The 21,015-nt window shown below is 45.1% G+C and overlaps 1 protein-coding gene across 3 annotated transcripts in view; it reads right to left on the minus strand.

Moving 5' to 3' along the window:
• FNIP1 (folliculin interacting protein 1) overlaps positions 1-21,015 on the minus strand; it is a 64,628-nt gene that overhangs the window by 9,002 nt on the left and 34,611 nt on the right. For 2 of the 3 annotated variants that reach the window (XM_032702697.1, XM_032702698.1), the window contains exons 3-13: positions 20,094-20,237; positions 15,623-15,723; positions 15,294-15,368; positions 14,719-14,810; positions 12,126-12,209; positions 11,069-11,140; positions 10,150-10,285; positions 9,412-9,613; positions 8,940-9,025; positions 2,745-2,891; positions 634-803 (exon numbers count right to left, since the gene is read on the minus strand). In XM_032702697.1, the coding sequence (XP_032558588.1) occupies positions 634-803; positions 2,745-2,891; positions 8,940-9,025; positions 9,412-9,613; positions 10,150-10,285; positions 11,069-11,140; positions 12,126-12,209; positions 14,719-14,810; positions 15,294-15,368; positions 15,623-15,723; positions 20,094-20,237 (1,309 nt within the window). The remainder of the gene's footprint in view (positions 1-633; positions 804-2,744; positions 2,892-8,939; positions 9,026-9,411; positions 9,614-10,149; positions 10,286-11,068; positions 11,141-12,125; positions 12,210-14,718; positions 14,811-15,293; positions 15,369-15,622; positions 15,724-20,093; positions 20,238-21,015) is intronic. The other variant, XM_032702699.1, reaches the window with a different exon arrangement.

Consider the following 21,015-nt stretch of genomic DNA (forward strand, 5'->3'; position numbering starts at 1 on the left):
CCTGCCAACTCTCTGGCCATTCTTGCCTGTACCAGAACAGGACAACCTCACAAAACTCTCCCTTCCCTTCCCTAACCAAATTCCAGGAGAGTGTGTGTGCAGAGCAGGGCATTCTGACCTTATCTCCCCTCCTCTACTTGCAATTAGCAGACAGTATGACCAGCTACACTGACTGGGCTTTGAGACCTTCCCAGGAGGTTGCTGAGCCATGATTTCCTGTTCTGCATCAATCCATTATATTAAGAGTGTGTTCATTTCTGATCAAAAGATGGATTTCCTCAATTTTCTCTTTCTACAATGAGGCTTATTGATAGCAGCATCCCAAAAAGTAAAAATGGATTTTCCTTCCAAATAGAGGGCCAGGGGAGAGCTGGAATCCTCTACAGGTGACCTTAAGGGACCCCACAGAGGTGACTAAAGAGGGCCTTACTTTTTGGCTAACATTTTACAATGCATAATGCCTTAAGAAACTAGAGCACACATAAAAAAAATACAGTGACCACCCCTAAGCTGGAAACACACACTTTTGTCTCATTTTGAATTAAGAAATCAATAACTTGGGAGGGAAGTAACAAGCATCATAAACCCATTCCTATAAAGCTGCTGGGTGGTTTAGAGGTGATTGCCACGTACCAAGCTGTGCCCACAGAGGGTTGTAGGGATGGGTTTTGGCCAGCATGTCCACGCTCTGGGAAGAATGCTTCTCCAGGAAGATCCTTATGGGTGGCTGGCCATTGGGCATGACGGTGGGGACCCAGGCCAGGTGGTTAGTCAGCACTGCAGTCAGCAAAGCTGGCAAAAACCTGAAAGCAAAACGTCCAGCATGGGGTTTTTTTTCCAGGTACACACTCAGGATTTAAACTGACAGCAGCTCCACAGTCTAGATGGATCAAGGATTGCAGAAACAGCCTGACAAAGTCAGCACAGATCATCCCTTCAGTCTTGGTTTTCAGGGAGAGAAGGGCTGGCTGGACCCTCCCTCCCACCCCTGCAAAGCTCTTTCTTAGAACACGCATTTAAAGTAAAATGAAATTTTTACCTCTGTGGCATCTCAGTTCCTCTGTTTGGCAATAACTACGAGACTTCCTATTTTGCAAGTTTTATGCTGTGAAACATCTCAAAACCAACTTATTTTGTTCACTATAAGAAAGCAGTGGCACTGTGTGGCCTCTGTACTCCAAGGAGATCCCAAACCCATAAGATCTGTGACGATGGATGAGAAGGAAGGCTATCACTACCAAACCTGTAAAATAGCTGGGTGCTGTGTTCTTTCACATAACTGTTGTGCAATTCCAGCACACAAGGCTGCTCCTTTCAAAAATAAACCCCCCCAAAGTTCTGTAGCTCAGCCAGAGAAGCTGTGCCCTTATGCTGGCAAAACAGTTTTCACTAGCTAGGAAATTAAGGCTAAAAACCTTTCTGAAAAACGTTAACTATCTAATTTATTGCAGTGATAGAGCATGGTTTCTGCTCCATGGAGGCAACTTCCCTTCCCAGTCAGTTTTCCTGGCAGGAGCAGGGCCCAGGAGCCTCCACACGCCAACAGATGGTGCTGGTGGCCTCAGCAGCTCAGGTGTGGGGAGGAAAACAGTTAAATGCCTCAAAATAACATTATTTGAATAGTTTACAAGCATCAGGAACCCTACAGCTTCCATGCAGCCAATTCCTCACTGGAGACAGCTGAAGGAGGAGAAGAGATTTAAAACTGGATTGGAAAGGATACAGAGCTTAATTTCCTCTTGCTTCCATCACTGTAAATCTTACTGTATTTAAAATAAAGCAAACAAACCCAAATAAAGGGCCATTTAAATGTAACCAAGATGTATAGGGCTCAGAATGGCAAGGATCAGGTTGGCCCAGGAAAAAAGCTTCCACTGAAGCAGAAACTGATTTTAAGAAAACACATTTGAACCCCTCACAGTTCCCTGTGGTTTCTCCCCTTGCACTGGGGCAGGAGCAGGTGGACCACACTGACCCCTGTCACCCTCCCATCTGGGGACAGAAGAGGTGACAAAGGTGGTGGCAGAGCTGGAGGATGGGAGCAGCAGCCCCTTCCCTGAGCCACCCCTTCCCCCCCTGCAAAGAGAGAAAGCAGCTGCTCTGCCAGTGCCATTCCCACCCAGCACACGTCCGTGCTCGTTTTAGGACCTCACTGGAGCCAAATGCTTTAAAAACTTCCCCTGCTCGTGCCCTGGGGAAAGGGGATGAAGTGTTGACATAAGAGTAAATTTATCAGATTCACCCCAGTTTATCAGGAACTTACTTTCTCAGTTTTCAACACCCGCTCAGGGCTGGGGCCTGAGGCCAGAGAGGTGAGCACTGATCAGCACACCAGTGGCATTTATAATGATTTAAGGTTTAAGAGCAATTTGTGGTCAGGCAGTATTACAGAAACAGCTCTTCCTGAATGTCTAACCCTGCTCATCATATGACAACTGATTCTGAAAGGTAGATTAGTGCATTTCGTAAGGTATGTTCACCCACCTACAGACATCCACACCCATCACATGCTTCCCATGGATGTGTTTTAGATGTTCAGCCTCTACCAAGATTTAGAGGATTGTGGGGAAGCAGAAATGTAATGAGATAATTTCTTATTTCTTTTTTGTTTTAAAAAGCAGGTATTTATGGACGGCCTTTTGATTCTTTGATTGCCAGGATTTTAACAACCGATTATTTGAAATTTGCTTTGAAACCAAAAGGCACAATCACATATGGAATTGAAAAACTCAGATCCACCGTACTGGTTCTTGGAAGCGTTTTCCATCAGGAAAGTGAACTCCTTCATGAAGCGATGGCAGAGCTGGTTCTTCTCGGGTGTCCCTGACATCATGGTGAGCCAGACGGGCTCCCCGATCCGCGGCATCGTGTACAGGTTGCAAATTGTCGTTCTAGAAAACAAAACCAAAACATCCAGCAGGTTAAACAAACAAAAAAAAATGAAAGGCAGAGATCCCAGCTTAAAGAATTTACTGCAACGTTTAGTTCCAGCTGTCATTTCTATGAGAAACAAAATTTCTCTCGTCCACCATCATCCAAACCATGTTGTTTGTTCAACAGCAGGAATTCACCCTTCACCAGGGAGAGCTGAACCTCACAGGTTCCTCCTGCATCCACCTGAACGGATCCCAAACACAGCAACACTCCCTGCCACAAGCCAAGAGCTGCCCTGCTCTGACTGCAGAAGGAATGATTTCTTGTTGCTGTTATCTCCTTGCTTTCTCCATTCAAAACATACTTCTGCTTTATTTATGACTAGGACAAGTTTATCTATATGACTTATACCTGAACTTCCTCCTTGTTTTAAAAACTTGGTGCATCTCAAGGCCAAACCCACCCAAGTGTGATATGTAGAGCAGGGGAACAGCTCACCTCTTTAGCTTTAAATAGAGAGTATGGAAGTCAAAGTCACCCCATGGCTGTTCAGGTTACACACTCACCCACATCCTTTTTGACTCTACAGAGGACAGTCAATCTATGATTAAAAATTTGGCTCTGCCATAAAATACCAGATTAAAACCCCTCAGATTACTGTTAAACTCTTGAAAATCTAAACTAAATCATAGTTTAGTTTTAAGTACAAAGCCTCCATTATGACACTATGGGAACCTTTATTTTTATCACAATAAAAATGTAAGCCCGAAAAAACCCAAAAGAACAAGGGAAATGACTGATCAATTCAAGTTTCTCCCCACTTAATGCACTACTTTTTCTAGATGAGGTATTTTTGTTTTACAAGACAACGATTTACATTATCCCATTATCCCCAGTACCACCCCCTGATTTATAAAGATCTCCTCTGCATATCTTGGTCTCCAAATTTATGGACACTTCCAGAAGTAAAGCCATGGCTGTGCATGCCAGGCAGGCAAACACACTCGAGCAGCAGCTGCCAAATCTTCTGTGGTTTAGTGTTTAAAGTGCAACTCCCAGGAAGTGAGAGCAGCACGTCAGCAGCAGCACAGCACATCCCAGCCCTGGCATGGGGGCTCCCAGGAGAGGAAGGAGTTACCCCCCAGCTATTTGGCAGAGAAGCAGCTGGGTGGGGACAAGACCCTCAGAACAGCTCCCCAGAGGGCACTGAAGGTGACCAGAGTCACTGGGGCTGCTCCAGAGGGAGGGAGATGAGGGGGCAGTGCCATTCTCTGCCTTATTTTTTCCACCTGTGCTCACCAAATACAAAATCCATTCTGTGTGCACACAACAGTCCAAATCAACCCTGTCTTCCTCAAAGGTTACAACTTCAGACCCTCCACTGCCACAGGCATGATGAGAACACCAGAAAGCAGCCAGTGGGCTGGAGAGAGGGACAGCTGAGTTACCTTTGCACTGCCCAGCCCTCAGAGGCTTTGCTGGCTGCTGGGTCACTGCTCCATGTTACCCTCTGCTCCTGGTCCTCTCCTGGCAGGAAAGCCCAGCCTGGTGACAGACTGAGCACAAAGTCCTGCCAGACTGGACACAAGTGGGGCAGCAGCACTGCCACATACAGGGGACAGGGGGTCTCTGGCAGCACAGGGGCTTGGGGCACTTGGGATTTCATTCCTCTGCAGGAGCAAGCTGGGACTAGGGATGGGATTATTAAGGGAAAGCTTTCTGTTCACAGCTCATTAACTGGAGTGGATGTTAAAGAGGCCCCAAGAAAAGGAGAAACCTCAAGTCCAGGGACTTCAAAGCTCAAAACAAGTCTCAAGACCTACACCCCCCAGACACAGCTGACCTGAGAAGCTGGAGATAAACAGCACAACTTAACATAAAATACAGCTTATTTCTCCTTCCTATGCAAACTAACCCAAGCCAAGCCCCTTGCAGCTCGGCTGTTTTGAAAAAAGAAACTACTTCTATACTAAAACCAACACATTAAAATATTTGTTTTCGTTGAAAAGATAGCCCGAGTCTTGTGATTCGTTATTTACTATTCTGGTAACCCTGGCTGCATCTGCAGCTGATAGTGTTTCCTCCGAGCCAGATCAGATTGCCCTGGCCCCTGGCCAGCAGGCATGTGACTGCAGTGCAGGGAACCCTCCATGCCAGCGCAGGCAGCAATGGCACAGAGACCAAGGGCAAGGATTAACTGCTTCCCAGCTCTGCAGACACCCAGGGAAACGCTCCTCTGCCAGTAAGGAAAGGGCAAAAACGAAAACAAAACAAAACATAAAAACCCGAGAAACCCTCCCCGAATACTACAGGGAAGTTAAGTGGATTTAAAAAACAACAACCATTACAAACCCAGTTGGCCCCTCTCCTCTCAGCCATCTGCAGCAGGAGACCCCCCCTCCCCTCCCTCACCGCCCCCACACACCAGCGAGGGAAAGTTCAGTTAATGAGAGACTCTGCTCTTTTGAGGGTTCCAGTGCATTTAAATTGGTTTATATTTGGAAACGCCTCCGGGAGGCTGAACTCCAGCCCAGAGCTTACAGGCACCTCAGCCCCAGCACTGCAGCACCGGGCACAGGGGCCAGGGAGCCCCTCAGGAAACACCTTCACACCCCACAGGGCAGGAGAGCAACTGCCAAGCGGAAAGGGAGCCCTGAGCAAACCCCTCCTCAGCCCCTCTGGGGTCTGCCCCAGCGGGCACAGATGGCACCGAGGCGAGCAGCCCTGCTCCTGCAGACAGGATGGCACAGCACGGCTGCTCCTGCCTCACCCACACACACCCCAAACCACCCTGGCCTTGGGCCTGGATTTCAGTACCAGTCTGAGACATCTTTCCCTGGTGCTGTGCAAACCAAACGAGGCAGACAGCTCCTCACGGATGAGAGCATCCTGCTGCAACCCCTTCCTCCCCGAGGAAAACACACGGAGCCCCAACACTGTGCCCCCAGAGCTGCTCTACTATTTAGGAGCCGCAACACAATGGCAAAGAAAAAACACCAGTGGCTTATAAAGCTTAATGCACATGCATTTGCTCCCTATCCTCATTTCTTCCTTCCAAAGATGGCTTTTCCTTAAAAAGGAGCAAGAAAACAAAGGCAATCCCCACTGCAGGGAGTGCAGGAGCAGGGGAGCCCCCGCGACTCCGTGCTGGCACCACCGAGCAGAACGCACCAGTCAGTTCACAGCAGCATAAGCTGCTTAAAAATTACTGGCAGAAAATAGGATCAAATCTGTCTGCCAGAAAGCGGAGAGAGGTGTTTCCCCAGGCCCCGAGATCAGGGTTTCCTTGCCAGCCTGCCTCTGTGCCACACAGGTATTAGTCAGATGCATAATCTGTGTTATCAATGTGCTGCGCTGGCCTCGGGGACTGGGGGAGCCAAAATGTTTATGCAAGTACAGTAGCTTATTTCATAAGTCATGTGTCTGCACAGCTGACATCCACAGAGAGTTCTAAGCCTCTAAGTCAGGTGTTAATAGCTAAACCCATCAGTGCTTTAGAAAATTAAAAATTGCTGTAAAGTGACTAATGATGCAAGGGTAGGCCTGGAGCTGGGCACCAAATCGATGGCAAATTTATCAACAGCATCCATTTGCAGAAGCAGCCTGGGCCTTCCAGAGAAGGCAGCTTTGTTTTTCCCTACGTGAGACGACAAGAGCAAAGCAAGGGTCTATTCTGCTGTCTTTTATTCTCCCCCTCTATCCTCCAGTAGCAGCAGATAAATGCCTACTGACCCTGCAGGCAGCTCCTTACAATTTCTGTTGCAGGTAGCGGGGTGACCTCCAACCACAGCCCCTTTCCTGCACGCTCCCTCCTCCCTTCTCTGATCAGCACAGCAGCACATCCCCCACGCCCCACTCATCTGAGGTTATTCTGATCACCAGACAGCACATCAGCTACTCCTGGGCACCTCTGAAAATGTGGGGGGTTTAAAGAAAAACAAACAAACAAACAGATTCTCCTTTAAAGCCACCCCAAAACCAACCACACTGCAATGAGTTAAACCAGCGCGGGATTACATTTTAGAATCACCAACCCACTGAAGTCAGCACCCTTCTTCCCTCCAGCACAGTTTGCTAAGAGGGCAGGAATCAACACAAGTCTCAGGTTCACCAAAGGACTCGGCTCCTGACTTCCCCGTGACTTCAGTGGGAAAGCAGACGCCTAAAGAGATAATAGTGTCCTAAATGGGTTTGCTGAACCTGTGCCAAAGCATCTTTGCATCCAGCCTGCAGTATTTAAATATGCTTCTTGCTTCTTACCAGACACATCCTGCATGGCTTTGAAAAGCAAGGGGCTCTTGCCTGTCACACAAATGGGGATGTCACAGGGGCACAAGGACCCTGCCTGGGCTGGGGGCACAGGCTGCTGCCCACCTCTGAATGCAATCCCTTAAAAAAGCTAACAAACCCCAGAATTGCCAAAGGCTGCTGCCCCAGGAAATTAATTTCCATGAAATTAAACTGGATTTAATTTACCTCGTTACACTATTAAGGAGTAATATTTATATCACCATGGAATCCTCTGCATAAAACTGGTGGTTGGACACATGCTCCCAGTGCTGGTTATGCAAGGGCTGTGTCATAGGAATGATCCCAGCTCCTGGTGTGCAGGAGAGTGCAGATCTGCACCTTCCTCCTCAGCCTGTCCACAGCACCCTCCCTCATCCTATCCCAGCTCCACACTGCTGAGCTCCCCTCCAGGAGGAAAAGCCAGCGTGGGGGATTTGGCTGGTGTTTTCAGGGTTATTATTCCTACTTTTGACTCAGGATAAGTGCCCCTCCCCAGCCCTCTGGAACTGTTTAACTTGGAAGGACAAAGGAGAACGGGCAAAGTCCGCCAAAGGTATCTTGAGGAGGAATGTTTTGGGGGAAGATTTGGGCAAACAGCTGGGGAGGCGGCGTAACAGAGGGTGGGAAGGCAGAGAAATGGCTCAGGGAGAGAGCAGGGGGGAGAGGCAGAGCAGAGCTGGGGGAGCAGAGGAACCACAGAGGCTGCTCCCAGTTGCTGAACTCGTCTCAGGCCCCTGGGCAGGATCAGCGGCTCCCAGTCACGAGCTCCCTCTGCTCCCTCTCTTGGCACAGCTGATCCCATCCACCTCTCACCGCAGGCCCACGTGCTCCCTCTTCCCTGCCTCCTGTCCCTACAGAACATATCCTCTGCCCTTCCTTGTGACTGCCTGGAGCTTCTAAAAAAAATAAAAAAATATACTGTGCCTTCATCCTGCAGCACCACCTAATCCATGGCACTCAGGTAGTACGTGGAATTGTGGAAAAGTAAGTGAGCCCTCAGGATCCTTCACTGTTAGTAAAATACATCCTGATATCAGGATTTTCTTTTTATAACATCAGAGCACTGTCTTCAATAATGTCTTTAAAAAGTAGCTCTACAGTGGTTGTAAAAGGAAGCACCCTGCCACTCCCATCTGAGAGGAGATGAATCACTCAAAACAGATGGATTTCATCTTAATTCCCTCCCCCCCCCATGACTTCAACTATGGAAAGAAAATACAGCTAAATGCCAGGGATGTGCTTATCTGTGTTACTTTGTATATTAACTGTTGAACAGAGAGGCTCTGCAGGTACTGATAGCCAGAGATTACAGCACTGCATTTTACTGTGGGAAAAGACAGCTCTCCTTTTGCCTACCTGGTTATCTGAAATACCTTTAGAGCACAATTTAGAGTGCAGTGAGCTTTGCTCACACATCAGGAAAATGCACACTAAGGTGGATTTCCCAAACAGGGCTTTGCAATGCTTTTCCCCCTCTCAACGGGTCATAAAAGATAATTTAAGAGGTCACTGTGAGCTCCATTACCACCTAAAGCACAGAAAACGTTGATCATCTGTGTCCTGTTCACACCAGGCCCTGATGGATACACACACTTGGCAAAATCTGAAAACACAGACAGACCAGAATGGCTTGGTATCACCAATCCTTCGCCGTACTTACACTTGCAGAAGACTTTACACATTGTAAGTTACTTATCCTGCACTAAGAAGGTCCTCCTAAAACAGACTCTGCTTTTGAAGGAACAGCCACAAAAGGCAGAAGTCACACTGCTCACCTGAATTCATTAAGGGCATCCACAATCCTGTTATAGGCCAAACTCCGCTGGCTGGCATCAGCTGATCTCCGGCTCATTTTCATAGCCTTGAAAGCAATCATTAAACAGATGAGTAACACAGAGCTTCAGAAGCACAGAAAATGGAAAATAAAGTCATGTGTTTGCCTCTATCTTTCATGCAACTGGTCATGCAAAAACATTATTTAAGTGATAAAATGATGGTACAGGTGCCAGCTTTCCTATCTGAGGGAAGACAGGTGAGGCACATTTGCAGCTTCTGCTTCTTCTGTGCATTTCATCATTTAAGGCACAGAAGGGCTCAAAGTTTTGACTGCAGTGATGCAATTCCTACACCCAAGAGCAAGTTGATCCCACCTTTTGTAACTAGCAACAGGAGTTAGGAATTAAATCTGACAGGGCTGGGGGAACACAGAGCAGTACAAGGGCAAGAATCCAAAGTGAGCGTGTTTACCTGTTCTATTGCACTCTTCAGTTTGTTCATGTGACTCTCAAAAAGAGGGAAGTGTGAGAAGAAGAACTCGTTGAATTTGTTGTTTTCATCTTCATCTCTTGAGAGTGAAAAAATAACCCCAATTGCTATCTTTTTCTTCCTAACAATTCCCGGGCTTGGACCAGAGCTGTCATCTGACAAGTTGAAACTTTCATCCATGGACCTTGGAGCATGAAAAAAAGAGAAAGTTAATGTAATCCACTGATAAAGTTGTACCTTGGTTTGCTGTGTAATTCAGTTCTTGAACACTTAACTTCAACAAGCACCTTTTGTTTGCATGTGTTGTCAAATCATCACCTTTGACAACATCCACTTTGTGAATTTTTACAAGCAACCATTAACTGATCCTGCAATCACAGAAGCTGGAACCGGATCGAGTGTGTTTGTGGGATCAGAATATGGTATTCTAGTTCTCTCCCATCTCTGCCAAGAATTTGTGTTGTGAGTAGGATTTTAGGGCTTCTTATCCTCAAAAATACAGCCTACAGATTTACATGCTGCTGAAGGCTTTCCAGTTAGTGCAAAACAATGAACTGCATGAGGAAAACAGAGACCAAAAAAGATCAGCCTGACTTACACCTCTGTCAATACCCCACGGAGAGCAGCAGCGAGCGCAGATGTACATAGGCAAGAGCAGAATCAAGCTGACAACGGGGGAAAATGTATGGGCAGCAACCAGCATTTGAATTCCCAGCTCACCATCGAGGGAAGACCCCGTTCTCCAAGCTGGTAGTCTGGCTGCGACGCCAACGCCGCTGGTAGCTGCTAGCACAGCTTTTGTTAAACGAGGAGCCCGGGGATGGGAACGGAGTGATGAGCAGACTGCTAAGAGATGCTGCAAGAACAAGAGGAATAAATAAAAATCTCTCCTCAGAAGAAAGAGCATTTGGAAAATAACACCAGCAGCTAAATGAAGCCCCTCAAGATATACCGGTGTTGCTTCTCGGGTGCTTTCTCTTTTGCTTATCTGTGTTTCTTATCTAAAAATAACCCGTTTATAATGACATTAACGAGCCATACAAGCGTTACGAGGGTGGCACAGTCCTGCAGCTTTACATAAGAAGCAACACACAGGCTGTACCTTGCTCAGCAACCTGAGTATTGGGAAATCAATTCTTTGTGGAAAGGAGTAATGTCGATGACATCCTTCCAATCCTAACCCCAGTGCCCAACATCCCGAATTTTAAGGGAGGAGAGGGGTGTTTTGGAGGCGAATTCATGTTTTAATGTCACTGTCAGGGAATCACAAAGTCCCAAACTGGTTTGAGTTGGAAGGGACCTTGTTCCAACCCCTTCCACTAGACCAGGCTGCTTAGGGCCCATCCAACGTGGCCTCCCTGATTTGGAAAGGGGATGACAGCAAGTATTGTTTAGAAATGCTGCAAGCTCATTTCAATATTTAATCTGCTTTGCTTTAATAATTGGCCCTGCTGTCAGGTTACCTGTGAGGTGCCTGAAGCACCATTTGTTCCTGTACACAGAGGCATCATTAATGTTACACAGAACAAGCCAGAACAATCCCATTTCAGCACTGTTTGCTGATGTGCAGAGATCCCAGTGACCAACATTACTGAGTCTTTTTGGAGTGTAGGGGGTTAACCCACGGAGCTGCCATTACCAGATCTTGCTATACCGCTGTCTCTGTCCTCATTCTGCTCCCTCCCAGGCATATCCATAGGGTTGCTATGAACTGTAAAACAAGGAATACCAATTAGCAGGGGAATATACAGTTCCTTTCTTGTTTGCAGATCTCCATGTAATTAATGAAACAAAAACATGCTCATTAATTCAGATCAACAGCACTGCACAAGGCCATCACCAAGAAAGGCTGCTTAGCTGAACAAGCCAAAACACTTATCTGAGAAGCCTGTATGTGTTTTTCTCCAGTCCATACACCTATTTTATGCAAACTGAAAGTGGTACACTTTGTTTCTTTACACAGATAATTTTCAATGAAATTTTAATGTACCAAGAGGATGTTGGTCCCACTGGTAGTACTCAGTGTATGGACAAAAAACCACCAAAACCCAAAATGAACACAACTTCATTCATATACCAGCTTTCTCAGGTATTATAAATGTAATTTCATAAGGATTTTCAATGCTGTCTTGAAGAAAATAATACTTTTGAGTTGTGAGCAGTGCATTGGTTGTTCAACTAAGCCAAAAGCTGTCCAGATTCAGAGTCTGTGTACACACAAGATCAAAAGTGTCTCAGGCTCAATGGTCTTTAAATGCGATATATTTTACAAATGTGTGTGTGAAATAAAACTACTCAGCCATGGAAATAAGACCCAGCCACTAAAAGCAAGAAATGTCCATTTTGAGTGAATCTAGGTTAGCTTTAGTATTTGCAGTTGAAACCAGTCCAGATTAAAATAGCTTGACACCACTGTGAAATATTATTTCCAGAAATACAAAATCCATATTAAAATATATAAGTTTTCAAAACAAAGCCACACAAACAACCCCAAAGAGGACTATTAAATGCCTGTTGTCCTCTGGGGCTTTAAGGAATGCATCCAAAAAGGTAAGAGAGCAAACATCACCGTCTGTTTTGTATTTTTAAAAAAAAAAAAAAAAAAAAAGAAATCTTATTTCCAGGGCTGAACTACAAATGCCCCCCCAGTTTGTCACCCAGCTAGACTAGCCCACAGCACACAGCACACTGCAAACCTGCAAAGAAAGAGGCGCTCCGGATGAGGCGGAGCGGACCTTGCTCTGAGAATGCCCGCCTGGGGCTGCAAAGCTGGGAAAGACCTACACGGCAAAACGTAAAATACACATGAGAGAATGAGGTTAGTAAAGCAGAACAGTCCCTAGGGAGGGGGCCAGGGCAGGGAGAAGATATGAGCCAACATAAATGCAGAGTAACGTAGGCAGAGAACAGCTCTGAGGCCTGACAAGAAGGCTGGTGTGAGGGTAAGTCCTGCGGTTGGACGGCACAGTACTTATAGAATTAACATAATAGACCCAGCTTGCCAGTGTCTCCCATACAAGGATGAGGTTTCTCAAAAGGGCTTTTTTTTTAAGGTTGAAAAATGATTAATTTATGCAGGCTCAAAGCCTAACTTGATCACAAACAGGAGATTCATCATGGAGTATAATGTTTGTTTTAACATCCACAGTGGTGGGGTGGCTGGGAACACTGGTGCTGAAGAGGAGAGGGGAAGGGGGAGAAGGCAGGCAGGAATTCAACTTAGTAGAACCAACAGAAAATTATGGGCTGAAGTAGTTGTTCTGAGAACAGTCAGTACATCAGTTGAGTGAAATGATCACACAGAAAATAAATGTTAGCAGTCTCAGTAGTTCATTTTAAAAGTAATACTGGGTTGTAGATATACCAAGAAAACAGTGTATTTACTGTACACAAAGTCAGGAAGAGCACTTTAATGAGTTTATTGCCAGTCCCTCTCCTACATGTGAAGCAAATGCCCACTCAAAGTTTTCGGATTATACAAAACACGAAGGCTGCACCTCAAAGCTCCCTTCCATTCTCTCAGGCCTTCACTCATTAAAGGGAACACATGACCAGAGCTGCTGGTTTGTTTTTTCAACCAGTGTATCTAAAAAAAGCACGTTGTAAATAGTTCCCAACCAAAACACACAGACCCTTCTCCTGCCACAGGTGAGTCAGGAGCTGCTGAGCACAGTTAGAAACGCTGCAGTTACAGATTAACTCCTTTCCCCACTTTGCCCAGGGTTCCCTCTGTGCTTAAATGGGAACTGTAAACAAACACTGCTGAAAATTTGTGCAGCTCAATCACAAAGAAAGCTTCAGCATCCTCTCCTTGCAGGCAACCCCGTGCCTCTTGCCACACACCCTTGCTCCGAGGTGCCCACACCTCCTGGGCAGCTCTCAGGGCAGCCACTGGGCTGCCTGGAGGGGAAGAGTCACCCTCACCTCAGAGCTGGACATGGGTGGCACTGCCTACACCTGAATCACACCGAGTCCTCTCCTAAAAGCTGCCTTATCTGAACTGGAACTTGCAGTTTAGATCTCTCTGGTGATACAGCAAACTTTTGCCAAGCACAAACCACAGCAAACCCTAAAAGCAGGTGAAGGGATCTCCTCTCTCTTAGATCGGGCACCTCATGCACTGTGAAAGATCACAACTGAAGTCTGAAAGAAATACTGAATATTAAGAAAAATGTCACCTTTTAAACTATCCTCACTTAGTGAATTCAGGAAGCATTTAATAGATAAAAGGTTCTTGCAACTTTAATTGGCTTCCCTTATAGAGGGACTATTGGGAATGACTTTAATGAGGTATACAGCTCATGAGCCTGAAAAGCGTTTAAGCCCATGCCTAGGAGCAGTCTTATCAAAGTCAGTGTGAAGGAGAGAAGTAAACACTCCCAAGAATTAGGACCACATCAAAGTCAGAAACCCAGTTAAGAGTAACAGTCATCAATTCCACTCCTTACTTCCAACCCTATAAAAGCATATTTCACATACAGCAGTATTCTGGAAAGCAATTCTAAAAAGAAGCCCCTTATTCCACCTACAACAGACATTTGCTTGGAGAGTCAACAATCAAAATGAAGGGAAAGGGAGGACGTGCTATAGAGCCATGAATCAGGTGGCTACTACTGGAACGAAGCACTGAAGCCCAGTATCTCTACTATCATCTCAACTGTTCCCAAAGGGAAGAGCCAAGACCTTCCCCTCTTTGTTATCTAATGTTCACGGGGCCTCCACCCACAGCCCTTCCACGAGGCTGAGAACCAAGGATGCCAGATGGCTTCTCAACACTGCTTAACTCCCATGGCCAGGCAGAGGAGAGAACACAAAGATACTCTGTCTAATCTGATCCAAAGCTGCAGCACAGCTGTGCAAGGTTAACTGGGACTCGGAGGAAACACGTGGCCACACGTGCTCAGGTGGGCAGAGTACAGAGCAGAATGAGAATTATTAACGAAAATAAAACCGGGGAGCTGAGCCAGGCACAATCAATCCTGCCTGACCCGACACGTGCTGCTCAGGACCTTCTACAGAATGTTATTTTCCAACATTTTCTGTATTTGCACTGAAGTATATCTAAATATTTCTATTATGTATTTTATATACACATATACAGCTGTGTATACTGAACTACTGCTAATTCCCAGAACAGTCTGATTCATTCTCCTCCAAACTCCACCAATATTAATTTTCTGTTACATCTTTAGCTTTTTTTTATGTGATTCTCTTTAAAAGACTTGCATATTCTAGAATCTATGATTACTCAATTAAAGATATCAGCAAATAAAATTTGTTTGTAATTACCTATATTCCCAAGAAGTCCATTCATAATGGTACTGTGGTCAGGCTTTAATGTATTGCTGTCTTGATTAATGAACTCAAGACTGTCCTGCAACCTATAATAAATATAAAACATACAACAAAACCAGTGATTTGCATTTCAGTAGAACAAAATGTTAGTTCATTATAGCCTGAATGGAACAGACAAGGTAAGAACACAGGCTTCCACTAGGAAATGCTTTCAGAGCCTAAGCCATGTTCTCAGGTGGGTCAGTTAACACACAGAAAACTAAACTCTGAAGCCAGGTATTTTTGTAACACCTTTTTCTTCATCTTGGACTGCATTTCCCCCATTGCAGGCACTTCTGTACCTTCCAATATCAAGCTTCCCCATAGCAGCACGGAAGGAATGGTTCATTCATTCACTGAGAGCAAACTGAGGTGAAGACAACCGTGAGGGGAAGGTGAGGATGCTACTGACAGGATGTAACAAGAAGTTACTTTTTTAGAGAAAGAATCTGGAGGGTCCAAAAAAAAGTCTTGTGTGTTTGTACTGTCCACCTGCCCATGTGCAATAGCTACAGGCTGGGGGGACTCACGTGTTGAGGCTGCCGTAGATGCTGCTCCCGGTGCGGGCTGTGAACACCTTGCTGAGCATGAGCTGGGGAGGTGAGCTGAGGAGGGCAGGAGGGGAGAAATCAGTCAGAAACACAGTGCCAAGACAGGCCTGGCTTTCCATTTCACAACCCCCCAGATTTTACAGACCTTCACACGACACAACGGCCTTTTGTTTCAAAAGTGACATCAGAATAACGTTAAGGCAAACACAGAAATCCCTTTTACTCTGCACTGTGCCATTCAGTTCAGTAGGCAGCAGCACTAAGGAGTGAGTCTTCTGAAAACACCAGCAGCAAAACATTAATCTTACCGGATCTGGTGAATTTTCAACGTGGAGCCCTTGTAGCTCATGGCCACAGAGCCAAACATCATCTCTCCAAGCATGTTGGCATCTGAAGAGCACCGAGAACCCTGCAAAAAACAAACCCAACAACATTTGGGTTTAAGCATTTTAGAAGCACACTTCTATTAGGGAGTGTAAAAGACAGGAAAATATTCTTTATCTAAAAGATAAACATGCAAAATATCTTCCTAGAACACTGTTGAACATGCTAAAGTTGAACAGTTTAAAGAAGATAATGCTAGCACAGAAAGTGATCTTCATATTGGCTGTGAGCTCAACCACTAAAACCATTCAAGAGACCTAACCCATCTGGGTGAGGGGAAGCAGATTCCAACTGCATTGACCCAGGGGACTAAAGTTTTAAGAATGAGATACACTTTGCTGAATAAAAACCATTAAGCTTAAACCTTGCCTCTCCTTGACAAGAAGAATCACCAGTTCACTGGAGATCTTAGACAGACTGTGCACTGGAGCCAAGTTGGACCAGTGTTTTCTTGACAAACACTGATTCACAACTTATCCTTGGATGGTATTTTTATGGGATGACTCTTTCCCTCGTGCTCCCGTGATGGTACCAGCAAAGAGCTGCAGCATCGTGATGCCAGGCTAAAGTTGTGCAGTTCCTGCTTCTCCGTTGGCAAGAGCTTGCTGTAAGGCACCCAGGCTAAATACCAAGGGGGGATGTCACTATGCTGCCTCACAGGCTAGGCCAAATTCTGCAAACAAAACCTTAAAATTAAAAAATCACTCAGGGCAATTAACTGGAGATGACTGCTCTGCTGACAGTCATCTCATTTGTGTACTTTCAAAGGCTGAGATTACTGTCCCTTAGTCCAGGGCTGTCTCATCTCTAGGCTGGCAGATATTAGTGCTGGGTCTCCACTTGTGCCTTGCCCTGACTAATTTAAAATATGGTGATCACTGACTCACAGAGCTCAGCCAGTTCACAGGTGAGTACTTTGGTACTATGCAAGAGCAACGCATTTCCTTCAAGATGTGTGATAACCCTCCACTTCCTTGGAGTAATCCTTCCCAAAGATCCCTAAAACTAGTCACAGAAACAACCCTGTGCTTGGAAAATGCTAAGTGCCAGGTCTTCATACTCTTATCCAAGCTCTGAACAACCAGGATCCTCACCCAGATTGCTACACAGGATTGGAATATAGAATGATAGAATGGTTTAGGTGGGAAGGGACCTTACAGCTCACCCAGTTCCACCCCTGCCTTGGGCAGGGACACCTCCACTAGACCAGGTTACTCAGAGCCCCATCCAACCTTTCCTTGAACACTTCCAGGGATGGGGCAGCCACAGCTTCTCTGGGAAGCCTGTGCCAGTGTCAGACAGTGAGCCCAGAGCACACCCAAGGACAGGGTGTCCCCACCATGGGCTCCTACCAGCAGCAGGGAGGGCTGTGAACATCCCACTCGAGGTTTCTGCTCACACTCACCCACAGAACAAGGGCAGGAACAAGGAAGTGCTCATCAGCCAAAAGGCAACACACAACACATCTCAATTTTTAGCTCTCCTCAAGCACTCTCAATTAAGATGATGATACTTTAACAGCCATACTATTAACCTCTGAAATCTGCTATCCCTGCAAGAATGACTAAAAGCAGCAACCACATTTATAAAAATGAGGATACAATTGCAAGGTTTGTTAGTGTTCAATGACAGGGCAAAACCTGATCATTAGCTGGGCCTCGGTGAAATTTCCATCTTTACCTCCCAGGATATCCCACTGCCCAGGTGCACTGCAGGCAGTACTGGAAAAACCAGAATTTAAAACCAGTCAGTATGACCCAGCAGCTCCGAGGAAATCCCAGCACAGATGTTAATGGCTCTGGGAAATAACAGGTTTGCCAGCATCATGAAATCTTGACTTGAGAACACTGCAAATTACTACAGCCACACACTATGATTGTTGGTTTTAAATCTGTTGCTGATCTCCAAATGAAGGACACAATTCTGATTAAATGTCAAGCCCTTGATGGTCGGTTTTGATTTCAACTTTCTGCTGTTGTGAAAATCTAATTCTAAAGCTGAGGAAAAATACTTTATCCTAAAGTATTGATTTTCTTTGTCAGGCAACCAAATTAAAGTGAAAATCAGCTGCTTTCAAATTTAATTGTAGGGGTTTCCCTCTCCTTTGAAAGATAGACAAGCACTGCTGAAGGCAAAGAGCGTGATAAGATATGCCCATGGCCTGTTCAGTCTGGCATTTCATCTACACTTAATAACAATAATTTTACCTTGCATAACAGAAGACACATATTTAATGCATTTAATATGGAAACACTGTTACAGCCCAACTCTTCGGGCCTCTAATGCTGCAAAATAAAGGTCACTCAAGACCAAAGTAAAGTGCAATCAACTGAGGAAAGGGGTTAAATATTAAAAACTCAAACAAAAAGTAGCCAAGGAGCATCTGGCAAAAAGGGCACAACCTGCAGCACTGCCAGCCTGGCCACAAACCAACTCCCCAGGCCATGGTTAGCAGCTCACATAAAAACTGATCATAAAATACCCACAAGTGTTGGTGAGTGCACATTAGCATATTAGAGGCAGTAACATGTGAGTGATTTGAAAATTACACTTCTGAATATATTTACAGCATTTAATATTCCCCCTGCTGTACATACTGTCCTGTCAACAACCAAGTGCATCTGAAAATTAAAAATGAAGAAATAAACACCAAATGTTGTGATCAACAAACCTGAAAGACCTTCAGTCCTGCCTGCACTGACAAGCAAAAGGGGCAACATCAGTTCCATAACGTGCAAATAATTGTGGGCAAGCTTGGAATCATGTCTAGCTTTATCTTAATGGATTCTAATCATATTTTGAGGGATCTGGATGGGACATAATTACAAATATGGAAGCCTGGAACAAAACCCCTGAATTTCACATTGCAATTAAAGTTGCTCATATACAGTCAAAGTGTATTTAAACAAGAAAACATAAAGAACTATTTTAAAAGTCCCACAGCATTGTATTATTTGAGCTTCCATTTACAGCTTTACAAAAAAACCCTAACAAAGCAACTTATAAATACTGCAAATACATTAAGTAACCTCTGAGGTTACAGACACAGCAGTGAGAACATAGGAAATGCCAGGCTGAGTGATGTCTGGACAAACTTACTCTGGCCCTTCTGCAGACCTGATACCAACTTTTATTGGGCATTAAAAATTCTTGTGTTTATAGCTCTGTGCTCACTTGCTGGGGAAGCCTGGAAGGAGTCTGATGAATGCAGCAGATAGTTTACAACAAATATGTTGTGGAAGACCAACTTCAGCTGGAAGTCTGTGGCACAGTCACGTAGCCACACATCAGTTCACCTCAGCAAGACTGAGTGATACACATGAGGAAGTGGGCACTTAAAAGGGGAAACTTTCCTCAGTTTTATACTACACTGTCACGCCAACCACTAAAATTAATTTCCTTAAATAACACTGGCCACTGTTTGGACAGAGCCTGCCCAGGTGGAGAGACAGTTTCTGGATAGTGGGGGCCACCGTTTTTCTTGGGCACACAGTGCACAAAGGAGGTTACTCTGTGCTGGAAGGGAGCTGCTGACAGAAATGTCTCTTCCTTTCAGAACCGCAGTTAAATGCACTTCCAGGAAGGGAGGAACAGAAAACAGATCTTCAGCCACCTTACCAAAGCTGTGGAAAAGAGTGTGATGAGAAAGAGAAAACAGGAATACACAGCTCTCCAAATATAGCAGGAGCTAACGTGACAGTGGGAGAGTCAGCACTGGAAGGTTCTTCATTTCTATCTACGGGAGATTAAGACATCAGTAGTACTGTACTTCAGAGCAGGTTGTGGAGATAGCAGCTTCCCTCAAACACACAATTACTTCATTACAAAGAGTGGAAGGGCTTAGTTCTATTTTAGGGTGGCTTAATATAAAACACTTGTGATCCATGGAAGGAGAGATGACAGAAATATATCTGTGTCAGATGACTCTAGCTACTCTCATGGCCAAAATCTCTTATGTAAAATGGAACTCAATTGCACTGAATCCCTTGTTACAAAGCTGTTACACAGACAGTCCCTGTAGAAAGTGTCTCTCTGTTATTTCCCCGGCATTTAGCAATAAAGTAAAATAAACTACTTCATCTACACCAAGATATTTGGGCTGAGTCTGATTGTACTGAACGAGTGGTATCAGCTGGGTCATGAGACACAACAAGTGCCCTGGAGAAATCACTGCCACTCAAGACACATCCCGAGAGAACCAGCTGGCTGGTTTCAGACTTGTTCAAACCCAAAGCTACAGCATCAACCACTCCTGAGTCAGAACCAAAGCCTGGTTCTGACTGAGAACTGCGCTCCAGCCTCTCACTTCAAGCATTTTAAAACAGGCAGAACCTCACCTGCTCGTGGTACTTGACATGGGTTATGCAAACAAAAAAGAAATCAAAAGTGACTCACCTGGTATTTTGGGCATTGTTCTTTTGGATCAGAGAACGAGGAGGATGAATTGATTGAGCTATCCAAGGAAGAAGAGCTGTCTCCTCCAGGCTTCAGCTGGCAGCATTTCCCAAACACTCTCACCTGAGCATCACTGCAGAGTTTCTGAAATAAAGACAATACATGTGACACACTAAGATCCACGACCTGAAATCACTGCTAGCAGCACTGTACTTACCTGTTTAGATAAGATATTTGACAGCTGAAAGGCTTATGCCCCAGAAAAACAGGTAAGAGAATATACATCTGTGCCTATTGCAGCCTGGCTGTACAAAGGAAAGCTGAGCTCCTTTAATTCCAATTAGCCCGGAGAAAACAGGTCGTTCCAACTCCATTTTCCTGAGTAGCCATCCATCTCTGAAGCTTTACAAATCACATTTTTAGACCCAGGATTAGGAGAGAGGATGGTAGCAAAGCATTTCCAGCTGTCTTCACCCTGCTCCCCGTGCCTGTCAGGGCAGAGGTGACACAGCAGTGATGGGCACACAGAGAAGGAGCAGTTCACCACAAATAATCAAGTAGGACTAACACTGAATTCAGGAGATTCATAGTACAGGGATAAGTGGAGAGAAAAGATCCTGGTTTCTACAGATCTCTCCCAAGCTGTGTATAAGCCCCTTAGCCTTTTTAAAGAGTGGCACAGAGGTGGCACATTCCTCATGTTTTCAGTACAAGGGAATTGTGAGGTTGAAAATGAACAAAGCTGAAAAAGTTAGTGTTACAGTGATACCTAAAGATTTTTAGGGTATTTGTAGATTGTAATATAGCTGTATAGTTTTCTTTCACTTTAGACAGTTACTGAAGTGTTTTCTCCTGGTTTGTGCTACTTTCCAATGAATTTCTGTTTAACAATTTTTACAAGAGATTTTAGCAAGGACATCCT

This window comes from Chiroxiphia lanceolata, chromosome 15 (genome assembly GCF_009829145.1).
Source record: "Chiroxiphia lanceolata isolate bChiLan1 chromosome 15, bChiLan1.pri, whole genome shotgun sequence".
Classification (NCBI taxonomy): domain Eukaryota; kingdom Metazoa; phylum Chordata; class Aves; order Passeriformes; family Pipridae; genus Chiroxiphia; species Chiroxiphia lanceolata.